The 12,854-nt window shown below is 46.7% G+C and overlaps 1 protein-coding gene across 2 annotated transcripts in view; it reads right to left on the bottom strand.

Moving 5' to 3' along the window:
• LOC120048174 (protocadherin alpha-C2-like) overlaps positions 1 to 11,090 on the bottom strand; it is a 36,299-nt gene extending 25,209 nt beyond the window's left edge. The window contains exons 1-2 of one of the 2 annotated variants that reach the window (XM_038993927.1): positions 8,511 to 11,090; positions 3,191 to 3,249 (exon numbers count right to left, since the gene is read on the bottom strand). In XM_038993927.1, coding sequence (XP_038849855.1) covers positions 3,191 to 3,249; positions 8,511 to 11,090 — 2,639 coding nt within the window. The remainder of the gene's footprint in view (positions 1 to 3,190; positions 3,250 to 8,510) is intronic. The other variant, XM_038993928.1, reaches the window with a different exon arrangement.
• Positions 11,091 to 12,854: the final 1,764 nt, after the last annotated feature.

Here is a 12,854-nt window from a genome sequence, read left to right as displayed (position 1 = left end):
GTCCTGTTGGAAGGTGAACCTTCGCCCCAGTCTGAAGTGCTGAGCGCTCTGGAGCAGGTTTTCATCAATAATCTCTCTGTACTTTGCTCCGTTAATCTTTCTCTTGATCCTGACTAGTCTCCCAGTCCCTGCCACTGAAAAACATTCCACAGCATGATGCTGCCACCACCATGTTTCACCGTAGGGATGGTGCCAGGTTTCCTCCAGACGTGACGCTTGGCATTCTGGCCAAAGATTTTCAATCTTGGTTTCATCAGACCAGAGAATCTTGTTTCTAATGGTCTGAGAGTCCTTTAGGTGCCTTTTGGCAAACTCCAAGCAGGTTGTCATGTGCCTTTTACTGAGGAGTGGCTTCTATCTGGCCACACTACCACAAAGGCCTGATTGGTGGAGTGCTGTGGAGATGGTCATCCTTCTGGAAGGTTCTCCAATCTCCACAGAGGAACTCTGGAGCTCTGTCAGAGTGACCATCGGGTTCTTGGTCACCTCCCTGACCAAGGTCCTTCTCTCCCGATTGCTCAATTTGGCCGGCCGGCCAGCTCTAGGGAGAGTCTTGGTGGTTACAAACGTCTTCCATTTAAGAATGATGGAGGCCACTGTGTTGTTGGGGACCTTCAATGCTGCAGAAATGTTTTGGTACCCTTTCCCAGATCTGTGCCTCGACATAATCCTGTCTCAGAGCTCTACGGACAATTTCTTCGACCTCATGGCTTGGTTTTTGCTCTGAAATGCCCTGTCAACTGTGGGACCATATACAAACAGGTGTGTGCCTTTCCAAATCATGTCCAATCAACTGAATTTACCACAGGTGGACTCCAATCAAGTTGTAGAAACATCTCAAGGATGATCAATGGAATCAGGATGCACCTGACCTCAATTTCAAGTCTCATAGCAAAGGGTCTGAATACTTATGTAAATAAGGTATTTCTGTTTTTTATTTTTTATAAATTGGCAAACATTTCTATCTCCCTCTTTGCCTGTCATTATTACAACCAGTGCAGTAAAAATGAACCCATAGACACACTAGCCTCTAGCTAAGCGGGGTTCGTAATTACAGAGAAATAGATTTAGGGCTGTAAAACTAACTAGGTCAAAATCATTACTCAAGTGCATTGCTGTTTGGGGTATACACTCAAAATGTCTCAGAATGTTTCAAACAAACTGTAATCTCAGTAGAGTATAAATAGATGAGTCAACAGCTCAGATTTAGGGAGGGAGGGGAAGAGAGGGGAGGAGGGATGGATAAAAGGCTCCATGCTAAAGTGACAAGAGCGATTTAATGTATTAAAATGATTTGCTCAAGCACATTAACTCTCATTAAACCCTGCTGTAATTATGAGGGAATCTGTGTAGCACCAATGACACTGAGATGTTAAACTTGTATTAATCTGACACACACACACACACATACACACACGAGACAGATACATTAAACAATAAATGATAAACCATAAAACAATGACAAATACACACACACACTGACCCTGATGAACCATGTCTCTGGACAGACAGACAGACAGACGTTGTTTACAGGGAGCTGTGAAAGCGTTGTCCATTCTGTCATCTCTCATGTCCCTCATCACTGCCGCAGTGCTGTTTGCCATGGCCAGAGGGAAAGACTTCTATGTGTGTGTGTGTGTGTGTGTGTGTGTGTGTGTGTGTGTGTGTGTGTGTGTGTGTGTGTGTGTGTGTGTGTGTGTGTGTGTGTGTGTGTGTGTGTGTATATGTGTGAGTGTTTGTGAGGGGCGGTGGCCGATGACCTACTTCTGTTTTTCCCCGACGGAGGGACTGGTCCGCCAGTCATCCTCAGTTCATGAGATCGGTACTGCAGCAGAGCAGTGTGTGTGTGTGTGTGTGTGTTTGCGGGGGTACTATGAGATTACCTGGCCGCAGTGCAGTGCAGTGGGTGATGTGGTTCGCCTGGCTACCCCTGGCTCATTAAGGCTGGCTCTGCTCGTTAACTTAGCCCCTCCCTCTCATTAGCATGCTCCTCGTTTGGGTCAAGCCCAGACAATCCCAGAGCAGCTAGTGGCCCAATGGCTCATGGGTAATGTGATCCCTGTGTTGTGTTGCGCATTCCCAATGCCATATTTCCGCCCAACTGCCCTCCCTTCCATCTCTCTCTCCATCCCCCTCTCTCTCTCCATCCCTCCGTCTGTCCCCTCAGTCTATCACTGACCCCCTGATTACCCCTCGCTCTCTGTCTGTCTACTACTGTCTAACAACCAAGCTAATAGAATACTGTAGAACAGATGCTATATAAATAGGATAATATCTAGTTTAATAGTAATGTATTGTGGTATTTGGTATTTTATTAGGATCCCCATTAGCTATTGCAAAAGCAGCAGCTACTCTTCCTGGGGTCCAACCAAAACATGAAACATAATACAGAATGACATAATACAGAACATCAATAGACAAGAACAGCTCAAAGACAGAACTACATATGTATTTTTTTAAAGGCACACGTAGCCTACACAAACAAACTGTCTGGTCAAATAGAGGAGAGGCTTTGTGCCGCGAGGTGTTGCTTTATCTGGGTTTTGAAACCAGGTTTGCTGTTTATTTTAGCAATATGAGATGGAAGGAAGTTCCATGCAATTAGGGCTCTATATAATACTGTTTGTTTTCTTGAATTTGTTCTAGTTTTGGGGACTGTGAAAAGACCCCTGGTGGCATGTCTGGTGGGATAAGTGTGTGAGTCTGATCTGTGTGTAAATTGACTATGCAAACAATTTGGGATTTTCAAAACATTCTTGTTTCTTATAAAAAGAAGAAGCGATGCAGTCAGTCTCTCCTCAACTCTTAGCTATTTATATCAGCCCTCTGATTACAATTAAGAGCCAAACGTGCCGCTCTGTGTTGGGCCAGCTGCAGCTTAACTAGGTCTTTCCTTGCAGCACTGGACCACACGACTGGACAACAATCAAGATTAGACAAAACTTGCTTTTTTGGAGTGTGGCTGACTCCGAAGGAAATTCTTCTGTTGTGCTATAGGGTTTGGTATACATTTGAATTAGACAAGCAGCAATGTGAGTAGTACTTATAGTGGAGGGAAATGGGTAAAGTAACATATGATTTATGAGGGTTTAAAAGGAATGGAATCCCGGTGAATTATGAATCACGAAGTAACATTCTAATGGACAGTGGACACCTTTTGAGGTATGGTAAAAAAGTTCTATGTGCTTACCTCTGCATCCCAGCCCTAAGTGAAGCAGAGTAACGCCAGTCTGAATTGGGCACCTTGGGCTGCAAGAGAGACAGAGAGAGAAATGGATTGGAGTCTTAGGTACTGAAAGAGATCACACAGGCAAAACCCAATATCTTCTCATGAATAAGTCATGGCGTGAACTACAAGTACATGCACACACATATATGCACAAACACTCATCATGAAGGCAACAGCTTGCCTCTGCCTGTGGAGAGAAATGAGTGATGAGTTGTGCTGGACCTCCCCTGCTTCCCTCCCCTCTTCCCCTCCTCCCTGTCCTCTGTGAAAGTGATGACTTTGAGAGATACGCCTGTTCAGTGCCCAGACCAGACCGGTCCCCTGACCCTGCCTCTCTGCCACGGTCCCTCAGGTCACCCCTTTCCTGGGTCAAACCACTCAGCTTCAGGGGATACGCTCCGTTACAATGGCGACCCAACGGAATTCTCACATCGCTGTTTTTGTCGAAGGGCTCCATCAGAGCTGTCCACCTCTCCACCCTTCCTCCTTTTCCCTCGCTTTCTATCACTCTTTCGCTCGTAATGTCCTTCTTACTAATTTAATATTTGATTTATTTGATTTATTTGTATTTTATGTATTAGGCGTGGTTTAAGATTAAGAATCTGGAAAAAAATGCTAGACCCAATCTACCGACTTCATTCGTCTCAGTGCTCTCCTATCTCTATATCCTCCATTTTATATCCAGCTGGCGCTCCGTCTCTTTCATTTTATTCTCCTTTCCCCCTCTGATCAAAACCTTGTGTGTCACTGTCACAGTATCAGCCTGAGCTGGTCCGACAGACCTCACCATGGTAACCACATGGATCCCCCCACCCCATCTCTCCTCATCTCCTTCTGTTTCAGGTCACAGGTGGAGGAGGAGAGGTGAGGTGATGGGGGAGGTGAGGGGGAGGCGGGATCAGCTTTACCCCCTCAGGCCTGCACCTGGACAGAGAATAAATGTGACATCCCCATCACAACAGAGCCGTGAGAGAGGCGTGTGAAACGGCCATAACCTCTGTCTGCAGGCTCTGTCTGTAGTGACATCTACAGGTGAACTCTGAATACCAGCCAACACTTGGGGATGTATCCAAGTTGATAACATGCTTTAAAAAACACAAGTCTTACTGTAAAAAGTTAATGGAAATGTATTTGTGTCACATAGTGATCAGATTACCCATTCCTAACCCTAACCATTACGGGGCAACAAAAAAAACACATCTGATCCTAGATCAGTGGTAGGTACAAGCTCTCCCTTCTTCACAGTGGTTACCCATTTCCTGTGCTGTCCACAAGACAGATGTTAACTTCCTGGAGATGGAAAAATCGACCGTAGTCTCTCCACGCAGCACATTCATCACCCTGAAATCCAATATGTGGCCCAAATTAGAAAAACCTGGTATTCCTCCAGGAGTCATTCAGACATCCCATCACATCATCTACATCCACAGGGAAACAGACAGCTCAACGTGCCACAGCAACACACTCATCAGCACTGCAGCAGGGACACAGTATAAACCTCAACGATTCAGAGAAACCATATTTGTATTGAAGTTGCGTCAAATCCATAAAGAAGTACACCTTATGGAGCAGTGACAAACTCTACAGATAAAATAGACTTTGTTAGCACAGCCAAGGATGGAAATAGGCTTCACACCTGAACAGCACAAGACATGTTAACACTCCAAAGCCTTTAACCCTCCACACTCTAACTCTCATAAACAAGAGAGACTTAAACACTCCACACTCCAACTCTCATAAACAAGAGAGACTTAACACTCCACACTCCAACTCTCATAAACAAGAGAGACTTAACACTCCACACTCCAACTCTCATAAACAAGAGAGACTTAACACTCCACACTCCAACTCTCATAAACAAGAGAGACTTAACACTCCACACTCCAACTCTCATAAACAAGAGAGACTTAAACACTCCACACTCCAACTCTCATAAACAAGAGAGACTTAAACACTCCACACTCCAACTCTCATAAACAAGAGAGACTTAAACACTCCACACTCCAACTCTCATAAACAAGAGAGACTTAACACTCCACACTCCAACTCTCATAAACAAGAGAGACAGACTTCATCCAGAAAATAGGGTAGATTCCATAGAAATAAAAACGCTGCCACTAAGCAGTTGCCCTGGAGTAACTGCTTGGGGGAGTGGTCTGGCCGTCCTTACGGTGTGTGTGTGTGTGTGTGTGTGTGTGTGTGTGTGTGTGTGTGTGTGTGTGTGTGTGTGTGTGTGTGTGTGTGTGTGTGTGTGTACATTAGAACAGACTCCCACTAGCACCGCAGGTTAGAGAGGAGCATCTGGACCCTGAAACACATCTGCAGTCGGATGCAGCCCTACACACATACAGGCTCTGAGTCTATCAGCAATACACACAGGGCGTAGCGCAATGTCGGAGAGTTGATATTGTGAATTTGAATTTGGTTTCTGTATCTGAGAGAGAGAGAGAGAGAGAGAGAGAGAGAGAAACAGAGAGAGAAACACAGAGAGAGAAACACAGAGAGAGAAACACAGAGAGAGAGAGAAAAGAGAGCGAGAGAAAAGAGAGAGAGAGAGAAAGAGAGAGAGAGAAAGAAATAAAGATATAATGTTTTTATCCCTATGGGTTTCCTGTGTACTCCCTTCCTCGCTGTGTGAACACAAATGTTAATAAGGCCCTGTTTTTTTTTCTTTCTCTCTCTGCCTCTGAGTGGACACCCCTCGCATGGATACAGCGCTCGCACCTCCACCATCGAACGCCTTGTCCAATCACCTTGCTTTCCCCGTCCTCATGGAACCGATCAATCCCACCGTGGTATCGAGAAACACGTCGCCGACAGTTCATTACAAAGCTAGGGCAAACACGACTGGCATTTAATGAGGGAAACCACCAGGGATAGAGGAGCAATTACCTGAACATTGTTTTATTTCACCATTTTCATCTTTTACTCCCCTACCTCTTTATTTTACCTTTCTCATCCCATTTTACTCCCCTACCTCTTTATTTCACCCTTTTCATCCTCTTTTACTCCCCCTGCCTCATTATTTCACCCTTTGTATCCTCTTTTACTCCCCCTGCCTCATTATTTCACCCTTTTCATTCCCTTTTACTCCCCCTGCCTCATTATTTCACCCTTTTCATCCTCTTTTACTCCCCCTGCCTCATTATTTCACCCTTTTCATCCTCTTTTACTCCCCCTGCCTCATTATTTCACCCTTTTCATCCTCTTTTACTCCCCCTGCCTCATTATTTCACCCTTTTCATCCTCTTTTACTCCCCCTGCCTCATTATTTCACCCTTTTCATCCCCTTTTACTCCCCCTGCCTCATTATTTCACCCTTTTCATCGAACTATCTCATTTCTTCTTAATTCATTTTTTTGTGTATAATTTCAGCCAATAGTTTTGAAAATAGAGCTCATGCGCAAAAACCGATCCCCGAAAACGTTTCACAATTGTGCAAAACGTATTCCATTTTGTATATGTTACGTCCTGAATTTGTTTAGCGAAATAACAATAATTAAATTCTTGCGATTCGTATAATATGTTACGAATTCCAATTCATAAATTAAGCTACACACGTGTATTAAAGTGCTTAAGATCCCAATCCATCTCTTTGAAGGCTTAAATGTTATCTTAATTTAAAATTAGCCGTGTCGATAATGTGCATATTTTTTGGTCATAATTGTCCTTTTCTCTAATGTGTTTTCTATGACAACCATGCAGTCAGAACAGTTTCCTATGGCAACAGTCACAAGATTCCACTTTACACCTGGAATGAACCTCTCCATTAATGATGTAAAGCCACCGGACACATAGCTTCTAATAGTTTGATTCTGTTTTTCCCTGCTTCTCAAATGATGCCAAATGAGAAAACTCAGTGAACTGAAGACGGGACTTCAATCCAGCGCAGAGTCTGTCTATCTCCCTCACATTCCATTGCTAACCCACTAAACCAAACTCAGGGCATTTGCCCTGAGCGTGACTGACCCATGGGGATTGTAATGGAGTAAGACCCATGACTATTTAAGTTGGAGAGAGCAACACTAATGCCCAGACTATCTCTCTGTTCAGAGACTAGTCTTTGCCCATTGAACCAGAACAAGAGGACCAATCAGATTGGTCTAGTACCACCTCACCCAGTCAATCACAATAACCCTTTACACACTAAACCTAGCATTCCAATCAAGTTTACAAAAGTCTATTCAACTGTACAGACATGTTCTAGAATGAAGCGATCAAAGCAATCCCACGGCCCCTTTAGAAACGGTCAGTTTCTAAACCATCGACCCCATTTCATTTCCAAAACAATATCATCGCAAATAACCAAGATATGGTGCAGTTGTCTCTTGAGTGTAGTACTACTGACAAAGGTTGTAGCAGTACAGTACACAACAGAGAGAAGAAGGTGAGTGAGATATGGAGAGAGAGAGAAGTTTTCCCTGAATACGAGTATTTTTGTAACAGCTCTCTAAACGACCACGGAGGAGCGAGGCGCATAAACATCTGGTAGCTGCCGTTTGTTTCTGATGATTCAGGCTCTCTAAAGAGGCTCCGAGCACCACACACACAACACACACACACACACACACACACACACACACACACACACACACACACACACACACACACACACACACACACACACACACACACACACACACAACACAGAGATAAGAGCGTTTCCACCCACCAACACAAACATGCACACAAGCACACAGCTCCCACAAAGAAGCTCTGAACTTGCCTGCACCCCGCACAGCTAAAATGAAAAAAACTTCACAAAGCGCCCGAGAAATTAGAGAACATATTTTCCGACACTGCATGCATGTACGTAATGTACAGACAGAGCTCACAACAGAGCATTACACAGCAAAAACACCTTTACTACTGCAACACAATGCAATTAGTTCAGGTAACCCAGGTAACCTTCTGACAAAAAGAAACAAATGATAAAAAGAAGAACTGGGAGGGGGACTGTGATTTTCAGGTTTTCGATTCTCAAGGCCCGTGACACAAAAGCGTATAAATTATTTTGGTGATTTCAAACTTGACCATATCTGCAACAAAAACATTTTTAAAAATCAGATTTTAAAAAAAAGAGCAGAGTTGAATATTGCATAAACACAACAAAAAATATGAAAACTCCTCTACACCCCTCCCTGCATGAAAAATGTAAATGCCAAACACTGTTCCACATAACACTGCCTAGGGGAAAAACCCAAATAATACATCTCCCAAAAAAACAACTGGCTTTCCAGTCAGTTGGGATGTGTTGTTTGGATGGGATGACGGGACACACACACACACACACCTGTATCGCAGTTGCGTCTGGCATGCTGAGCCTGCGCACAAACATCTGGCTCTGTCCACTCTGGCTGGTAACGTATCCCCCGGAGCCCCAGGTGCCGCTGTGGGGCCGGCCCGTGTTATAGAACATGAAGGTGTCACTCCCCGACGTGGCCGTCATACATGTCTTATAGCAGTACGTTTTGGTCATGGAGCCGTTCCCCCGCACCTCAATGTAGTGAGGCTCCACTTTCAGGTCTCTCCGCAGAGCAACGTTATTGTTGGGTTGACCCTGACCTCCTCCTCCACCGCCACCTCCACCTCGACCCAATGACCCTCCACCCCCGCCGGCCGAGGTGCCCCCCTCGGGGACTCTCTTTTGGGACACACAGCATGGGGAGCAGGAGCCGGGCTGGGTGCAGTAGGCGTGGCAGCGGACGATGGCCAGCACCACAATGGTGACCAGGAACACAAAGGTGGTGGCGCTCAGGGCCACGATCAGGTAGAGGGTCACGTTGGAGAACAGTAGTGGGCTGTGAGGCCTGATGATACGTTTGGGGTCAGGGGTCAGCTTGGGCGGCAGCTCCATGACGTGCACATTGATGGTGGCGGTGGAGGAGAGTGGCGGGAGGCCATGGTCGTGGACCAGCACGGTGAGCAGGAAGGAGGTGGAGTTGTCCTCGCTGACACGCCGCGTGGTGCGGATCTCCCCCGTGTGCTCATGGACTTTAAACAGGTCCAGCTCGGAGGTGATCTGCTCCAGGGCGTACACCAGCCAGGCGTTCTGACCCGCGTCCCCGTCCCACGCCACCACCTTGGTCACCAGAGCCCCCGCCTCCGCATTCTTCATCAGCGTCTCAGTGGTCCGCGTCCCATTGGCTGGAGGATGGACTATCCTGGGGGAGTGGTCGTTCTGGTCCATGATGTAAACATAGACGGTTGCCACACGGCTGAGGGGCGGCACGCCACCATCCTGGGCTTTCACCTGGAAGTGGAACTCTCTGAGCTTCTCAAAGTCGAAGGCTCGCAGGGCATAGGCCTCGCCCGTGTCGGGTTTGATGCTGACGTAGCTTGCCACAGGGATTCCGTGGTTGTTGTCATTGAGGACGGTGTAGGTGATGCGAGCATTCTCCCCGGTGTCTGCGTCCAGAGCCTTCACCACGCACATTGAGGCCCCGGGCGCGTTGTTCTCTGTCATGTACACTGTGTAGGACGTCTGTTCGAAGCGAGGAGGGTTGTCATTGACATCCGCCACGTCAACTTTAATGGTCATGTGTGAGGAGAGGGCCGGGGTCCCTCCGTCAATGGCGGTTACCGTGACATTGTAGGTGGAGATGGTTTCCCGGTCTAGGAAGGCAGAAGTGACTAAGGTGTAGTGGTTCCGGAAGGACTTGATCTTAAAGGGGAGGCCAGGTTGGATCTCCAGGGTCACCTGTTTGTTCTGGGCGGAGTCCCGGTCATTAACGCTGATCAAGGCCACCACCGTGTCCGCCCGAGCGTCCTCACGGACTGGGCTGGACAGAGAGGACAGCACGATCTCTGGGATATTGTCATTCACATCCAAAACCTCTACAACCACTTTACAGTGGACGGCCACCGCAGAAGGGCCCCTGTCCATAGCTTGTATGTACATCTCATAGGAATTAGTCTCCTCATAGTCTATGTTGTTCTTCACTCGGATCTCTCCTGTATCTGTATCCATGGAGAACATTTGTCTCACCCTCTCTGGGGTGTAACTGCTGAAAGAGTAAAACACCTCCCCGTTTGTGCCTTCATCCGGGTCTGTGGCGTTTAACTTTATCACCAGAGCGCCCTTGGGCGAGTTCTCTAACAGTTTCACTTTGTACACGGAGTTGTCGAACGCGGGCACATTGTCGTTGGAATCCAGGACATGAACGTTGATTTTGGCTGTGCCCGTGCGCGCCGGGGTGCCTCCGTCGACAGCTGTCAGTATGAACTGATGAGACGGTGTATGCTCGCGGTCAAATGGCTTTTTGAGCACGAGCTCGATGTGCTTGCTGTTTGCCACGGGCTTGTTGGAGTCCAGCGCGAGGTGCTCGTTGTTGCTGAGCCGATAGAGCCGAACCGAATTTGAGCCCTCATCTGCATCCTGCGCGCCTTCGATGGGGAACCGGGACCCCGTTATAGCGGACTCCAAGATCTCCAGCTGGTACTCGTCCCGGGGGAACTGTGGCGAGTTGTCATTCGCATCCAGAATCTCCACCTCCACGTTGTGCACCTCGAGCGGGTTCTCAACCACCACCTCTAGGTTGAGGGAACATGTGCCGCTGAATTCACACAGCGTCTCTCGGTCGATGCGGTCACTCACCGACAGCTTGCCGTTTTTATGATTTATGTTGAAATATCTCCTTGCGCTGTCCGTCGTGATTCGGATGCGTCGGGAAGAGAGCTTTCGCAGGTCCAGACCCAAATCTCGAACAATGTCGCCGACCACAGCCCCATTCTCCAGCTCCTCCGGAATGGTGTATCGTATTTGTGCATTTGTAAGGCCACTGAGTAGAAAAATTACCAAATAAAAAGTAAAAGGCACATTCTGCGTTATGCTGTAACAGCATCGCGCCGCCACAGCCATCGCAAGCAGGCAGGATCCGCAGACGGATTAGAGAAAGCTTTCCGCCTTTTTAGCTTGCCGTGCGTCCCCACCCGCCACATTAAAAACTGGGGAAGAGTCCGTGCGTTACCCCCTACTATGTGCAGGACGACCAAAGCATCCTCTCCTGTACATGTGCTTGTTTAAAAGGACGTTTTTCCGTTACATCCATGTTTTCCTTTGTCTGTTTGGTTACTGCTTTTTTTCTCTCTTCTCTCCTCCGCGCGGCTGACTCTTGTTTCCCTCTCACGGGTGCTGCCTATCGCTTTCTCCCTCTCTCTATCTCTCCTCTCTCTCCTTCCCCCTCCCTCTCTCTTTGCGATGGTGTCTGTGGGCAGCGGGGGAGGGGGGAGCCTTGCTCTCCGACTGTGCTGGCTGCATTTCAGCACCTCCGATTGAAAACAGCGTCCAAAAAAAAGAAAAATGCCATTCACACCTCGGGAATATGAATACTAATTTGTATCATTATTTTCAACAGTCGATCGTTTTTGACATTTCTAAGAGAATGTATTTGAGCAGACTAGTAGTTTTTTTTATCCGAGGGAGAGCGAGCGCCACCGCCCTTTTCATTGTGTGCTGGGATACATTGACGATCTGTTTTCTCAGTACGCCCAAGCGATTATTTCTCTCTTTTCATTGATCCAAACGAGCAATTACGCCAAAGCTCGAAGAAAAATCGAAGAAATATAAATAAAACGAGTAACGGATATTTAATCGAATAAAATAAGCTATGGAAATCGGGTTAATAAACCCCTTAACTAAAATATATAAATATATAACTTTTTCATTGTATTTGTTCAGCAATTATCATCATAAAATGTATCGTTTAACTGTAAGTATAAGCACAGCAGCTTTGGAAACATGTAGGCTTCATCATTCCAGTAAAGAGGGGATCTGTCCTTGAAATGCGTCGATGGATTCAACAGGGCAATGCAAATCGAGTTAGGGCTGAGCATTAAAACATGGAGTTATCAACCCACACTCTTAGAAAAAAAGTGTTATTTTTTGTTCTACATAGGCTACCTGTAACGTGTTGGTTCCCTGGATGAGATTAAAGAACATTTCAGATTCCTAAAAAAAAGTGCTATATACAATACATATACAAAAGTATGTGGACACCCCTTCAAATGAGTGGATTCGGCAATTTCAGCCACACCCGTTGCTGACAGGTGTAAAAAAAATCGAGCAGACAGCCATGCAATCTCCATAGACAAACATTGTAAGTAGAATGGCCTTACTGAAGAGCTCAGTGACTTTCAACGTGGCACTGTCATAGGATGCCACCGTTACAACAAGTCAGTTTGTCAAATTTCTGCCCTGCTAGAGCTGCCCCTGGTCAACTGTAGGTGCTGTTATTGTGAAGTGGAAACATCCAGGAGCAACAACAGCTCAGCCGCAAAGTGGTAGGTCACACAAGCTCACAGAACGGGACCGTTGGGTGCTGAAATGCATGGCGTATAAACAAAACCTGTCCCCAGTTGCAACACTTACCACCGAATTTCAAACGGCCTCTGGAAGCAACATTAGCACAAGAACTGTTTGTCGGGAGATTCATGAAATGGATTTCCATGGCCGAGCAACGCACACAAGCCTAAGATCACCATGCCAAGCGTCGTCTGGAGTGGTGTAAAGCTCGCCACCATTGGACTCTGGAGCAGTGGAAATGCGTTTTCTGGAGTGATGAATCACGCTTCACCATCTGGCAGTCCGACGGACGAATCTGGGTTTGGCGGATGCCAGGAGAAC

This window comes from Salvelinus namaycush, chromosome 5 (assembly GCF_016432855.1).
Source record: "Salvelinus namaycush isolate Seneca chromosome 5, SaNama_1.0, whole genome shotgun sequence".
Lineage (NCBI taxonomy): Eukaryota > Metazoa > Chordata > Actinopteri > Salmoniformes > Salmonidae > Salvelinus > Salvelinus namaycush.
This window is presented reverse-complemented; position numbering and strand designations above follow the sequence as displayed.